This window comes from Scomber japonicus, chromosome 12 (genome assembly GCF_027409825.1).
Source record: "Scomber japonicus isolate fScoJap1 chromosome 12, fScoJap1.pri, whole genome shotgun sequence".
Taxonomy (NCBI): domain Eukaryota; kingdom Metazoa; phylum Chordata; class Actinopteri; order Scombriformes; family Scombridae; genus Scomber; species Scomber japonicus.
Genome location: NC_070589.1, coordinates 33,078,120 through 33,094,325, shown reverse-complemented (window position 1 = coordinate 33,094,325; position 16,206 = coordinate 33,078,120). Strand labels below are relative to the sequence as shown.

General features: G+C 41.9%; 1 protein-coding gene across 1 annotated transcript in view; it reads left to right on the top strand.

The window, feature by feature from the left end:
• Positions 1–14,749, top strand: part of LOC128369796 (adenylate cyclase type 8-like) — a 39,489-nt gene extending 24,740 nt beyond the window's left edge. The window contains exons 7-11 of the mRNA XM_053330873.1: positions 1,592–1,750; positions 7,244–7,390; positions 9,615–9,707; positions 11,709–11,823; positions 14,250–14,749. Coding sequence (XP_053186848.1) covers positions 1,592–1,750; positions 7,244–7,390; positions 9,615–9,707; positions 11,709–11,823; positions 14,250–14,749 — 1,014 coding nt within the window. The remainder of the gene's footprint in view (positions 1–1,591; positions 1,751–7,243; positions 7,391–9,614; positions 9,708–11,708; positions 11,824–14,249) is intronic.
• The last annotated feature ends 1,457 nt before the right edge of the window (positions 14,750–16,206 follow it).

Below are 16,206 nucleotides of genomic sequence, written 5' to 3'. Positions count from 1 at the left end.
GCCAACTCTACATTTCCTGCCAAACATATTTGCTGTTGTAATTTAGTTGTATAAGAGATGACAGCAGCTCTTACACTGAGTTAAATGTTTATTAGGATTGAGCAGCTGAGTGTATTTCTTCTGGGAGGGTTTTTAAATGAAAGTGTCGCCCAGAACAGTGGAGGTCATGTTGGTTAACAGCTGAGCGACCGGCCGCCATCTCATTATTATCCTGCCGCCAAACCCAAACCGGCCCCTGTGGGCTTTTACGTTCTTAATTACAAAAAAAAATGAGATTGAAGTTTTGTACTCACTCATATGATTAAGGGGACTAATTGATACCGAGATTAATCACAAAACTGTTTCCGCCAATCGCCAGAGACAGGCGCTTAAATCCTCACAGGCTTATCTGCTTGCCCCCGAAATTAATTTTCAATATCAGGGTTTTTTTTTTTTCCTTTCTTTTTTTTTCTCCTCTGCCCCCTTCACATGTTTAAACCAAATGGTACCGACTTATTGTTTGGCTCTAATGTATTCAAATGACTTTTTGTATTAATTGTGCTTTGAGAAAAGCAATTTGTGTTGCCTATTAGAGTCCCGCTTCATAATTGATCCAACCTTTAACAGATTTTTTTTAATTCCAGAAACACAGCTCAGCTTTTCCATCATTTAAATGATATAAACAACAGACTTTCCCCTCATCCTGGCTAAATGTTTCATTAGAAGCCGTTAATAAAGCCTGTCTGGAGAGGAAAAAGAAAGAGGACACATAGCATAAAGCCTTTGGAGATATTGAAGATAACACTGAGAAGTCCTGGTTATCGGTTACTTATAATGAATAATAGATAGTTACTGTATCAGGCAGCGTTAGCAGGGTCCCAATGAGCTCATTATGATCAACTCCTTTAAGTCTGTGAGGAGTGAGAAGAAAATATATTTTAATGTTATCCTTTATTGAGTCACTTTCACCCTCAGTTGGTCTCGTCTTATTCGTCACACGTCTCTAATTGTAATTCAACTTTTTTCCTTCACAGTGAAAGCTGCATTTAAATTAGCTCCATGATTTCATCACATAGCGTTACCGACACAAAGCCTTCGTTTTTTAGCTGTTATGTGTTTTATGATTCTGTTGTTTTTATCCTCCCTGAAAGATAAAATGCTTTCCAAAAAGGGTGAAACCAACATTCACATCCTTTATTTACACTTTTTGTTTTTTCTATATCCATCCAGTCATCAGGTTTTCTGATCTTCCACCTCTATGATTAGGGAAAGATGTTAGCTTAATGTGGCCGATCTGGGTGATGAAGGTGTTAAAACTTGACCAGGATGATGGACGATATCTCCGATTCTGCTGTATAGATTTCGATTGAGTCCATCTCCTTATCATTGTTCTTATTTTATAGTAAAAGTTACGAATCACTACCTACATGATTTAAATTGGGAGAAAGAAAAAAAAAGAATATAAAATAAAATTTAATTTTTAAGGTGTATTTCCTGGTTCTGCCACTGGAGGGCGCCAGAGATCAAACCGTTCAAATTCTACACATATAAAGGCTTTAAGTTAAAAAAAAAAGAGATATTTTACTAGCATGAGTTTTCTTTTGTGTTTTAGTTGGAGTACACGGCCCGGCTGGACTTCCTGTGGCGCGTTCAGGCCAAAGAGGAGATCAACGAGATGAAGGAGCTGCGAGAACACAACGAGAACATGCTGCGGAACATCCTGCCGAGCCACGTGGCCCGACACTTCCTGGAGAAGGACCGGGACAACGAGGTCCGTACAAACTCACACATCCGTCACGTGTAACCCTAACCCTCACTTTGACTGTCTGAAACAATGAATACTCACTTTGCTTTATTTTATATGTGGGTTCTTGAACACACCACCGTGTCAGAGGGTTTAAGTGATGGGGGAGCTCCTAAATTTGGGGAATAGTTATCTAATAAACTACTAATTAGTCAAGATGGCGTGAAATGAATCTTATGTTAAAGAAAATTCCGATTTGTTAAGTTAATGCTGCTGAGATCTCAGACGATCAGACAGTTAAACTTCCTGTCGTCCTCCCGGGTCAAATTGACCCCGTCTTTTTTGACTGTTCCTTCCTTCCTTCCTTCCTTCCTTCCTTCCTTCCTTCTTTCCTTCATTTATTTTTATTTTTTCCTTCGTTCTTCCCTTCCTTCCCTCTTTCTTTGCTGCCTCCTCCTTCCTTCCTTCCTTCCTTTTCTCCTTACTTCCTCCCTCTTTTCCTCCCTCCCTCCCTCCTTACTCCTTTCCTTCCTTCCTTCCTTCCTTCCTTTTCTCCTTCCTTCCTCCTTCTTTTCCTCCCTCCCTCCCTCCTTTCCTTCCTTCCTTCCTTCTCTCCTTACTTCCTTCCTCTTTAATAAAATTAGCACACATGAAATGTCTCTAATAGCCAACGATTAATATTCTCAGCAAACCGCAGACTAAATCTAAACCCAACACTTTATGAGCCTCCTCTCACACATCTGCATGCTTCACCTTCTTTTTTTCCCCCTCACTATAGATGTACTTTAAAATTAATCCCCTGCGTTCATTACAATTCGTTCCCTGAGTCTCGATGTTCCAGCTCCGAAGAAAAGAAAAGGCTCTGTAATTGCTTTTCAAACAACTGTACAGAGAGAGAATTGGTTGGGCGCTTCATTCAACCGGAAATCTTTGTAGAGTCTTTTTTTTTTCCTCTTCATCTTCTTCTTCTTCTTCTTTTTGGTCGCATGCATTTGATTTGATTTTAATAACATGTTGTCAGTCAGCAGAGAACACATTGATTTGCTTCTCTGTGGCTGCAGTGACTCAGCTGCCCCAAATCTGCAAAGAGTCAAACTTTCCAAAGTTGCTCTTTTTGTTCACCTAATCTCCGCTGCCCTTCTCCTTTTGTGCTTTTAATTTCCTTTGAATAGAGCAGTTCTGCACTTGTTAAAAACCTACAATAGAAGCACACAATCACATTCAAACACACATATGTCTATAAAAGCTTCAGCACATTTACGACACATTACATGATCTTACCTTTTAAAGTGTTTTACTTTAAATGCAGCCACTGGTTTTCTTTAATAACAGAAACCGTGGGTGTTATTCTGCTGCTGGGATTTGCTCCCATTTAGTCACTAGAGCGTCAGTGAGGTCCAACGCTGATGTTGGACGATAAGGTGTCTGTATTTCAGTTCATTCCAAAGGACTGGATGGGGCTGAGGTGTAGACTGTATATGAAGATGGATGTAGAGAGGTGGTGAAGTTACCTGTTGGAGCCAGTTTGAAGCCCAGAATTGCAGCTTATGGTCAGCCCCATCTTTTCTGGTTGAAAGACCATTCTATCAAAAGGCCACCAGGGGGCGACCGTCTCTATACAAGTCAATGGAGAATTCACCAACTTCTCACTTGATTTCTAACCTCAGTAAACGTTTTCAAAATGTGTTTATGGTCTCAATCGCTAGTTTAAAGCCTTCTTCAATGCAGTATGATGTTCATTTGGGACATTTTGGCCTCCCTGATTTTATATGTGACGATAAAGCAGGGTATGCATTAGGGCGTGGCTACGTCCTGATTGACAGGTTGATTGCCCAATGTCCTCGAGATCCAGCCCTCGCAACCATAGCAACCTCCCCGCTCCGCCCATGGCCCCGCCTCATGCCCATATAAGTAGAATCCGTGCTTTTATTTTTCCCAGCATGCACCTGAAATTTTCAAGATGGCGCTGCCTAAATTCAAAACTATTGACTTCCGAGCAGCAGTCCACAAACCAATGGGTGACGGATGTTACGTCCATTTCTTTTATACAGTCTATGGTTATTATTACATGTTTAGATGGAAGAAAAACAAGAAATACTGACATGTTCAAAAAAAGTCCATGAAAAAACATCCATCTTTGGTCAATCACGTGATGTTTACAATCAATCTGCAAAACGTCTGTTCTGATTAAATGCTTCAATCGGATGAACAAAAGTCTCCATGTCACCTGTTGGTTTGGATTGGAGCCAGTTTGAAGTCCAGAGATGCAGCTCATGGTTGGCGTTATCTTTTCTGATTGAAGCCAGGACCTTTCAGATAAAGAGTGCAGGGTGCAGCCTTTCAGATGTAAAGACAATGAAGTAAAAGTACACTTAACTCTGTCACCTGTTGGTTTTGATTGGATTATGTTCGACTCAGTTTTTTCCATTTGAGGCAAGGACCTTTTTAAAATAAGGAGTCCAAGATGTTTCCTTTCATTTTTTACTGAAAGACGGATGAAAGGAACGATGGCTGAGACATTGTGTTTAGCTACAGAAGCCGGCGGAGCAGAGGCTAGACAGGAAGTGACGTCTCTTATCACTCCGACTTAAAAAAAACTGCTCATTTCAAAATTAGATCTACAAGATTAATTACACCTTTTTAAAATGTGAAAAACATCATAATTAAAATGCCGGCTGATAACTTCTGTGTTTCTCTGTAATGAGCTGCCAGCAATTAAGATGAAAGATGAAGATGACTTTGGGGTGAATCTCTTTAAATATCCATCAACGGGGGTTTGACATTAGTCGAGAAAGAAACAAAGTAAAGTAACATATTTTAGTTTTTTCTTTCCGCCCTTTTTTGTGGCTTTTCTTGCACCATTTGTCTCGTTTTATGAGCGTGATAATGACTGATGGTGCTGTTCGGCAGAGAGGACAGTTATCGCATGCCGGAGTCAAATGGCTGCATTGTCCTCATCTGGCTTCTTTCATTATTGACTTCTCCGATCTTCCGTAGCCTCCTGAACAAAAAAAAAAAAAAAAAAAAGATGAATTATTGATGTCAGGAGGGGAGAGCTGATATCATTCTGCTCCCGTGCCTGTTCCTAATTAAAAAGGACATGATTAAAAATGCATCGGTTAGGATAGGTTGGGTCCTAATCACTTCTTACATTATAAATCAGGCTGTTTATTGTTCCGTGATTTAGATACTGGAGCTCTGGGTTATTAATAGGCTCCTCCTGCACCCCCTGAAGAGGTGTTTATGATCTTTTGGAATTAATCAGGTGACAGACAGCTGAGTGTCATTTATATCAACAGTTTCATTTTTAGACTCTGTTGGGTTTTTTTAAAGGAGGAGGTGGGGGGGGGGCTGGGGGGGGGGGGGGGCTGGGATTGAAGCTTTTATTCGCAGCAGCCTGCAAGGCTTCACTCAAGGACTCTTCAGCAGTGCTTTCAGCTGCTGGTGGTTTAGATATTGTGATCTTTTTTTTCCTGTTACAGCTTCCTGTGTGGCCGGTGTTGTGTGACAGGCTTCAGATTCACATCAGAAAGCAGGTTAAAAGCAGATAAATGGAGTTATACCTGTTGCTGCAGGCTTTAGACACATTTTTACTGATTCATTTGACTGGTTCTGGTTATATTTTGAGGGTGTTTTTTGGGGGGGATTGCATTCATAATAGTTTAGATACACATATTAGCCAAAATAAAACAAGTCATCAATCAATTTTATGATGTATTTACAATAAAGGAGTTTAAAATTTGGTTAATCCAGCTGAACAACTACAAATGAGAATATTTATGGTTTCATCTTATGCTGACACTTAATTGGATTTGACTTTAACTTGTCACTATCTGAGCCTGCCTACTGTAGAAAACTCCTAATGAGGTCCATTAAAAAGGCTTCAGTTGCAGGACGAACACTGACTGATGTGATCCTAAAGAGACGCAGCGAAGGGACCGAGAAATTAAATTAGCTCGACTTTTACCGACTTTTACTTTTACGGTTTGAGGTTTGACTGAGCTCATTAAACATGTATAATGTCAGTGAGGATGTCACAATAAAGTCAGGGGCTTAAATTCACAAGCGTGAGAGACAGAGAGAAAGAGAGAGAGACAGAGAGAGAGAGACAGAGAGAAAGAGAGAGAGACAGAGAGAGAGACAGACAGAGAGAAAGAGAGAGAGAAAGAAAGACAGAGAGAGAGAGAGGGACAGAGAGAGAGAGAGACAGAGAGAGAGAGGGAGACAGTGAGAGAGAGAGACAGAGAGAAAGAGAGAGAGACAGAGAGAGAGAGGGAGACAGTGAGAGAGAGAGAGAGAGAGACAGTGAGAGATAGAGACAGAGAGAGAAGCTCAACTTCTGCTGAATTATTAACTTGAGATGTTGAACTATGACTGGACATCGTGTTTACCAGCCGCTTGTTAAAATATTCACATAATAACATGATGAATTACTCCGCGTGACATTAGTATGTGAGGAGAAGCTGTTTTCATGTGTGTAGGACTGCTGTGCTGCTCTGTCACGTGTCAACAGTGCCCCCCGGTGGTGGAAACGAGGAAGTGACACTGCAGTCTCACCTGCTGCAACACACAACAACAGCATCAAACACTCTGATGCTGAGCAGATTTTTAAATATTTACACATTGAGTTTGAATTTTATTGGCACCAGTTGAAAATGAAGCAATATTACATTAAAAAAAATATAATGGAAAGGTTGCATAAGGCCAAAAAAAGAGTTATAATTACATCAAAATGCCTCACACACAGCCATAGAATAGCTCAATATTGGTTATAATATATATATATTTATATAGCAGTGCTGCAGTTTATAGTCTGGTAGTGAAGTATTGTAAAAAAAAAAAAACAGTCTTAAGTCAATATACATTTTAAAATTACACTACTATGTAATATCAGTATTTCAGGTTTACCATTACTTTCAATCTAACTGCAATATATTTTTTCACTTTAAAATCTGTGCAATATCATATTAATATCATTACTTACTTATATAGCTTTTGTTGCTTGTGGACTTACTTATTAATTGTTCTTCATTCTTTTTATTGATGTTCTTTCTATTTTTACTGTCCACTTGCTGCTGTAACACTGCAATGTTCCCCACCAAGGGACTAATAAAGGAATATCGTATTTACTGGTCACAGATGATTAATTAAATGGGAAATGGCATCTGCACTCATTCTCTAAATCATGTGAAACAATAATATACAGTGGCAAAGACATGCTGTAGGTATATAAGTATTGTAAGATTATTTTAAACCTCTGTAATCAAAGGACTTTAATCTCCTCTGGCCGTTATTGATCAGCATCAGTAAAGCAAAAAATCTGCCTTTACAGAGAACAGTGTAAATCTGGATTTTATTATCCAGTCTAAAAAGTGCAATTATCAAATCTGCTTAATGTCAGATTTCACTAATAATTCAATCTAATTTAATCTGACATCATCAAAAATGTTTTAAAAGATTTAGGCAAAAGAAGTGTTGATGGAGGATGAAACAACATGAATAAGTCGTCTGTCCCTGCAGGAGCTCTACTCGCAGTCCTACGACGCCGTGGGTGTGATGTTCGCCTCCATCCCGGGCTTCGCAGACTTCTACTCCCAGACCGAGATGAATAACCAGGGAGTCGAGTGCCTGCGGCTTCTCAACGAGATCATCGCCGACTTTGACGAGGTGAGACCGGCAGCTACTTCAGCCCAACTTCTAAAGATACAGGAGGCCGATTCTCTGTCATCTACAGCTTTTAATTTTTTCATCTTTTGTTCCTTTTTGGACTCCAGACTCTTTTCTTTTTTAGTTTTGGTCAGTTTTAGTATTATGTGTTTATAAAATTGAGTTTGGCAGTCTTGTATTTGGGTATGGTGTTTCTATATGTTGCCGGTTAATGTTTTGTATTGTGGCTGTAACATATTTGGGGGCCCGTCCGAGATTTGGACCCAGGACCTCTCACATCTGTGTAAAAATCATGTTAAACACAAGTTCTAAACTGAGGATTTTTATATTATAGGTCTGCTCAGCTGATTGGTAGGGGTCACTTTGTGTCATGATATCTGGTCAAAGCCAAAATCTATTGAACCCATTTAACTTTTTAGGTCAATCTTTAGCACTAGTATGAGGTATGTAATGCACAGACAGACCATCAGGTTGTGCTGTGGGTTGCTATAGATACAGGTTGTGCTGTGGGTTGCTATAGATACAGGTTGTTCTATGGTTGCTATAGATACAGGTTGTTCTATGGTTGCTATAGATACAGGTTGTTCTATGGTTGCTATAGATACAGTCTGTGCTATGGTTGCTATAGATACAGGTTGTTTTATGGTTGCTATAGATATAGGTTGTTCTATGGTTGCTATAGATACAGGTTGTGCCATGGTTGCTATAGATACAGGTTGTGCTATGGATGCTATAGATACAGGTTGTGCTGTGGGTTGCTATAGATACAGGTTGTGCTGTGGGTTGCTATAGATACAGGTTGTGCTATGGTTGCTATAGATACAGGTTGTGCTATGGTTGCTATAGAAACAGGTTGTGCTAGTGTATAAACAAAGAATAACACAAATCACTGCTGACATCAGAGATCCTGCTGGAGACATTTTTGAAGCTGAGTTTCATGTTTTCATCTTGGTCACGAACAGAATGAGTCTCTAACATGTTTTTAAAGAAAGTTTAGAACAAATGAGGTGTGAATGAGTCTGTAGAAGTCTGTAAAACATCACATTTAGGCTCAATGAGAAATGTTGATATGGCCACAAAGAGGTAGGAAAAGCATAAATAGCACTTTAGCACTTAGAAAGGGTTAAATGACTGGAGGGCACCTTTAAGTTCAGGAAATACTGATGAAATTGCTAAAAAATTATTTTTGAATACAAAGTGCAAGTAGATGAAAAGTTTTGTCAGTTCAGGTTCAGTATGAGGTTAGCAGCCCTGTGGACAGACTGAAATCCAGCTTGTGTTCCCGATCGAGCCTCCAGAACTGAACTGAGCTGAGATTTTGACAGAAAACGTCGGAGTCCTCTAATAAGAGCAGAGACAGACAGACACCAGCTGAGCTCGCCGCTGCCGCCGCCGCCTCGAGCCACGCGTCTCACTTTCAAACACTTGTCTCTCAAACATGAACAGACTTGTCTTTTCTCCGCTGGGGAACTCGTCTTCAGAGAGATGACAGAGCGTCTCGTGATATCAGAGATCAGGGAGACACACGAGCACTCAGAGTTTTAATTGGGGTTTTTATGATACAGTTAACAAAGAAGTTTATCACCTGCAACTCAAAGTATTCATGATAACTCTGCCTTGAGTTGTGGTTTATCTGCTGAATTCAAACTGCTTATTTCATTAACTGTTGTCCTCGAGTCAAGGAAGGCAGGAAGGGAGGAAGAAGGAAGGAAATGAGGGAGGGAGGAAGAAAGAAAGGGAGGGAGGGAGGAAAGAAGGAAGGAAGGAAAGAAAGAAGAAGGGAGGGGGGGAGGGAGAGAGGAAAGAAGGATAGAGGAAGGAAGGAAGAAGGGAGGGAGGGAGGGAGGGAGGGAGGGAGAGAGGGAGGAAAGACGGATAGAGGAAAGAAGGAAGGGAGGACAGACGGAAGGAAGGAAAGAAGGAAAAAGGGAGGGAGGAAAGAAGGATGGAGGAAGGAAGGAAGAAGGGAGGGAGGGAGGGACAGAAGGAAGGAGGGAGAGAGGGAGGAAAGAAGGATAGAGGAAAGAAAGAAGGGAGGACAGACGGAAGGAAGGAAAGGAGGAAAGAAGGAACAGTCAAAACAGAAACAGGAGGACGACACGAAGGTTAAACAGACTGCTGCTGAAACAGGAAGTTAGTTTATTTGGTTCTCGTCTGTGTAGGGAGCTAATAATGTGTTACAGCAGGGTTTTCAGCAAGTGTCTCTCTGTGTCTTCTCTCTCAGTTGCTGGGTGAAGATCGTTTCCAGGACATCGAGAAGATCAAGACGATCGGCAGCACCTACATGGCCGTCTCTGGTCTGTCACCAGAGAAACAGGTGAGATCCTCAGGGTGTCGTTTAGTCTGATTAAATGCTGGTGACAAGCTGTTTGTTATTAACTTGCACGCTGTGAGCTTCACAGAGGGATTTTCAGATGTTGTTTTTCTGCTCTGTGTTTAATGGTTCCTGTCAAACTTGTGTTTTTCATGTTTTGTACCTACCTCCTGTTTAATTTTGTAACCCATGTACTCTTGTTTTGTAATCAGCCCTGCTCCGTTTATACCATCGTGTTACCTGTAGTTCCTTGTCAGATTATCATTGTCTCCTTTCCAGCCTTTTGTTCCTTGTTTTCCTGCCTGGATATTTGGACTTTGGTTTTTATTGCCACTGCTGAATACTTGAGTCATACACAAAAAGAATAAAAGAGTTTCACTTTACAGACCGTAGATTGTAATAATAATATTAATGCATTTTATTTAAAGGCGCCTTTCAAAGCACTCAAGGACACCTTAAAAGGCTCATATAACACAACAACAGCACATCAAACAATATAAATCAGAAATTTAGTGCAAAGATAAAGAATAATTATGAATGTGACTACAAAGTGCATTAATACAATAAATAAACAAGAATGAAGATTGCAAAGTCAGTGGGAGACAGAGTAGGCCACTCTGAATAGGTGCGTTTTCAGGCGGGATTTAAAGGTAGAGACAGAGTCTGAAGTGCGAATGTCAGGTGGGAGAGAGTTCCATAGGCGAGGGGCAGATCGGCTGAAAGCTCTTGACCCCATGGTGGTTAAGTTGGCAGATGGGGCGAAGAGCTGGTTGACAGAGGAGGATCGGAGAGTTCGGGAAGGTGTGTAGATGTGAATAAGTTCAGAGAGATATGATGGTGCCAGGTTGTGAAGGATCTTGAATGTGAGGAGTAAAATCTTAAAGTCAATGCCGGATTTGATAGGGAGCCAGTGAGGTTGCTGCAGGGCAGGAGTGATGTGTTCAATAGAGGGAGTTCCTGAGGCGGGTCGGGGGGGGGTGGGCAGGGCAGGAGTGATGTGTTCAATAGAGGGAGTTCTGGTTATGATACGAGCGGCTGCGTTCTGTACCAGTTTGAGTTTGTGGAGAGATTTCCACGGAAGACCAAATTGAAGACCAATTGTAGACTGAGTTTTGCCCTCTGCATCTTGGTCCCAGCTTTGTAGTAAAGTGTTACAGGACTGTAAACAGGCCAGGCAAAACACAAAGAACACTTAACTTTGGCTAAACATAAAGCAGCTTCACAGGAACCTTCCTCAAATAAAAGTACAGTCTAAAACGAGCAAAATTCATTTAAATTATAGGACTGCTGTTGGTCGTTTATGTACAATACCAGTACCAATCCAAGTACCTTTAAAGTGATCCTGATACCAGCTGAGTCCTTCATCAGATTCCCATTAACACATGTAGGTCTCTGTCTTTTATCATGTGTAACAGTGTGTAGACTCACTTTAGAGCGTTTAGGAGGCATCTTGGCTGCTGAACTGCAAAGCTAACGCTAACTCAAATTCACCACGACTTCACCACCACAAACGGGTCGTAGCTGCTGTGGCAGTGGGCCAATCACATGATGCATTAAATACAAGAAGGCTTGCATTGATTGGCTGTGAGCAAGTCCAAACAAATGGTCATATTTTTTAGCTCTGGGTGCAAAAAGGATCGATTGCAGGTATCGTTTGACGGGAGAAGTTTCGATACAACTTGGTATTGATTTATTGCCGTTGATCCCTTAAAAAGGCGTCGAGTACCGATACCCAGCCCTACTCAGTGCCAATCACACATTTTATTGGGACTCATAAAAAGCTCTTGATGTCAGAAATCCAGCCACAGGACTTTACCTGACGATAGGAAGAGACGACTGCACTCAAACTCATGAATGAAATAGAATGAAAAATACTCAATAAATCCAGCAGCAGTGTGAGTCGTAGTATAAGTAGTAGTGGTGAAAACAGAGTGACATGTTGCCCTCCAGCTCACTCTGCTGACTCTTTTTCTTCTTCTTCTTCTTTTTGTTTGCCTCCCACAGCAATGTGAAGATAAGTGGGGTCACCTCTGTGCGTTGGCCGACTTCGCCATTGCGCTCAACGAGAGCATCCAGGAGATCAACAAGCACTCGTTCAACAACTTCGAGCTGAGGATTGGTACGAGCTTCTTTCCTCTCTTTTTATTAGTTTATTCGTAACTTTGGTTATTGTTCCTGTTTTTCTTTTGGTCTTCCTTCTACTAACAAATCATCGTATTTTCTCTATTTTTAAAACACACTCCTTTTATTATTTTTTAATCTCATGATGAAGGGAGGAGATTTAATTGAGGACTACAACTGAAACATTAGTGTTATTATTGAGCAGCAGATTATCAGTTATGTTAGTTTTATGGAGGTTTATAAAACAAAATGACAACATTAGCAGCCAGAACAAAAGTAAAACAATATAATAGAATAATCAAGAAAACAAAACTTGAAGCCTTGAAACGTATTAGATGTGGTTTGGTAACTCAGAGAGGGTTTGGTCCTCACCGCCTGAGGTTTTAAAGGGTTGTTCCACAAATGTTTAAATCTGTCATAAAACAAGACTGACAGCACTGTTTGTACATAGAAACAGTTGTTGGTTGCTGAAATTGTTCCTTTAGTCTGTATCTTCAATGTAAGTGATGGGAGACGAAATTCACGTTATTTCTAAAGCACAACATGCTTTTTAAAGTTCATCAATCTGACGCCCATTTTTGACCAAAGGTAGTTTGGAAGCAAAGGAACTAAACTAGAACTAAAAGTCTCTGTTGTATAATCCTGTTAGTCATCAATCATACAAACTTTTAAAAAATGACGGCAGCTTTTGTAAAACCAGTATTACCACATGAGGCAGAAACACAGTCGCCTGTTGTTGTTTGTATTCACTGTGGATGACTCTGATGTTTCAGTGAGTGAGTGAATGAGAAGGAGAAATAAAAGGGCTGGAAACAGAGAGAAGCGTCTGTTGAGTGTTTGATGATTATTTATTTCTACTTCAGAAAGCAACCACCATGATTTTATCAAAGTAATCCACTGTTTTATGGATTAAACGCTGCACAAATTGGAGCATCTGCAGTGTCTGTTTGACCAATCAGTTATAATCAGCCCTGCAAAACTTCCATCTCCCCAAATGTTCCTGAACTTTTAGAAAATAAAACTTCCTCAGAGCAGGAACCTTTTTAATGTCTGGGATTATTGAACAGGAACTGGAGTTGGTTCCTCTAAAAGGTTTGTAACTTTGGAGGATACACACTTGATTTGTTTAACCCTCCTGTTGTCCTCAAGTCAAGGAAGGAAGAAGGAAGGAAGACTGGATGGGAGGAGGGAAGGAGGAAGGGAGGAAGGAAGAGAGGAAAGGAAAGTAAGGGAGGAAGGAAGGAAGGAAAAATTGATGGGAGGAGAGAAGGAGGAAAGAAGGAAGGAAGAAAGGGAGGAAAGGAAGAGAGGAAGGAAAGGAAGGAAGGAAGAATGGATGGGAGGAGGGAAGGAGGAAGGAAAGAAGGAAGGGAGGAAGGAAAGGAGGGAAGGAACAGACCGGGACAATTTGACCCGGGAGGACGACAGGAAGGTTAACTCAGACTGCTGAATCTTTATACTGGCTTTAACTTCAAAGAATTCATTATTATCTCATCCTCCTGGTGGCCCCAAATGCAAAAGACTGAAATCATGACTGCAGAAAACTGTCTTTATTGGTGGGATGCAAAGAAAAATCAAAAGAGCAAGGCTGACTTGACAAAAATCCAAACAAGAACCGTCAGCGAAGCCAAACCAAGACTTAATTACTAACTGAACTAATGAGGGAATGGAGAACAGGTGACTTGAAACTGGCTGGGAGAGACACGGGGAGCAGAGCAGGACTAACGAGATGATGAAGATGCAGGACAGGTGTGTAGGGAAAGTGTGGAGGGAAAAGCAGAGAAGAAACACCAAGGAGACACAGAACAGATCAACCAAAGTAAGACTTCAGTCCTTCCAAAAAAGTCCTGACTCAAAATAAGTCCTCTCCTCAAGAGTCAGAACCATGATAGGAACAATTAGCAATGTACATATGTAAATGTCAATTAAATTCAATAGCACCAAATCACTACAAAAATCATCTCTAGGCACTTTTCACATAGAGCAGATCTAGACTCTCCTTTAACGGGGAGGCAGAACCAGACTCTAGGTGGGCAACATCTGCCTCGACTGGTTGCCAGTATTGTTTTACTGAGAAATTGTGAACTCACCTTTTAATCTGTGATGACCAATTACACAAATTCTTCATGGAAACTGTTGTAAAAGTTTACTCAAATAAAAACTAGTGTAAATTTGTAAAAAGTGAGAGTATTGAGACTAATTTAACAGTCTTGACAACTACTCACATGTTTTTTGCAAGATTGTCAACCACATCCGAAAGGGAGTGGGAAGAAGTGAACACTTATTAAATCCCACCCCTACTTCATAAATCTTGATGGAAACTGTTATAAAAGTTTACTCAAATAAAAACGAGTGTAAATTTGTAAAAAGCGAGAGTATTGACAGTAGTTTAACAGTCTTGACAACCACTTGTGTTTTTTGCAGGTATGGCTCACGGCTCAGTGGTGGCGGGCGTGATCGGCGCCAAGAAGCCACAGTACGACATCTGGGGGAAGACGGTGAACCTGGCCAGCCGAATGGACAGCACAGGCGTGAGCGGCAAGATCCAGGTCCCAGAGGACACCTACCTTATCCTGAAGGAGCGCGGCTTTGCCTTCGAGTACCGCGGCGAGATCTACGTGAAGGGCATCAGCGAACAAGAGGGCAAGATCCGAACGCACTACCTGATGGGCCGTGTGCAGCCCAACCCACTCATCATGCAGCCGCGCAAAATCACCGGCCAGTACTCGCTGGCGGCTGTGGTGCTCGGCCTGGTCCAGTCGCTCAACCGGCAGAAGCAAAAGCAGATCCTCAACGAGAACAACAACTCGGGCATCATGAAGGGCCACCACCACTACAACAGGAGGACGTTGTTAGCGCCCGGTGGCTCCGAGGTGGGCGGCGGGCATCATGCCGAGGTAGCCGATAAGACTGAGCTGTCCTGAAGGGTGGACCGGAGTTTGAGTCCCACACAGATTTCTCAGAGGCGGAGACGCTCTTCAGGCACAAATAAGCCCCAATGGTTGAGTTAAAGCTCATTAAAGAACAACCGGTTTCTGGTACAAGTTGTTCAGGAGTTGTTTGCAATGATAGAGAAAAAGAGAGAGAGAGAGCGAGCTAGAAAGTGAATGAAAAGAGAGAGCGTTGTTAGCGAGCAAACTGGTGAATGAGAGGAATAAAATTTTACTTTCTGCTTGTTTCCCAGCGGTTAAAACAAACGTGCAAACCTGTCGCAATGTCTGATTTGGTCCTGACTGTGTTTGCTTGTTTGGTGCTGAGCAGGTGGTGTACAGCAGCTTTTTAACAGCTGCTGCGGCCCAAAACGAAGCTATGAGAGCGCTGACCCTTTGACTTGACCGGCCACGAATGCCCCACTCTCTGCTGCGCTGGGCTATAAATACGAGCAGCGTCTATTTTCAACAGAAGACCCTTCAAAGAGCGTAACGAGCTGGACAGGAACAGGAAGTCAGGCACAGAAGTAGCATAGAGCATCCGGTCAATTTTCAAAATAAAATAACCCGTGCAGACTCAAGTTTTCTGTCTGATGACGGCGGTCTGTTCACTATTATCGGTATTAATGAGTAACGCACAAGCTTTGGCTGCTTGGTTTGGGTCTGCATACACTCAGCTTGAGTATCAATGTGGGTCCATAAGTGTTCTGCTGTTAGCTTTGTGTGAGCATCAGAAGTCAGGCAGTTGTGCCGCAAATAGGATGAAACGCACCTTTGATTATTTTTTTCATCCGCCCAATTTACACAGTGACGCGTTGCACCCAACCCTGATTAAAAGTCCAACTGCGTTTAAAAGGTCAATGGAGGAGGACGGAGCCAAACGGTGGCACAGCTGGAACGTGCCAGAAAGCTAAACAATGAGCTGAAACTCAACTATAAAGCCGAGGAGAAGCTGCAGAGTCAGTGATAATTCTCTTTATGTTCAAACTCGCTGACAGATCAGACTTTATTACGATGGAAAATCTGAATATTAAAGCTGCTTTTTGAGGTTTGTTTGAGGTTAAAAGTTTCTCTGACTGAGGTTTAACTCAACCAACGAGATTATTCCTGCCTGCTGAAGCTGCTCGGCGTTCGATGAATGTTTGTAGAGCTGAAACTCCACTTTTGTTCCTGAAGGAGGAGGAAGAGGAGGAGGTGTGGGAGGAGGAGGAGGTGTGGGAGGGGAGGGAGTGGACGGGACCGCCACGTTCTGTTTTCATCCGCCCTCATCTGTTCGATGTCTGTTCGACTGATCCCCTCGGACTGTCTGACGTTGCTCCTGTCGTTTCCACTTCCCCTTTTTATGTCGCCCCCCCCGACCCCCCCCCATCCCATCGCCACCCTCCCCCCACCCTGCCCAAAACCCAGAAACCCTGTCCTGCTCTGACCCTCGCCTGGTGTCGATGTTTCTT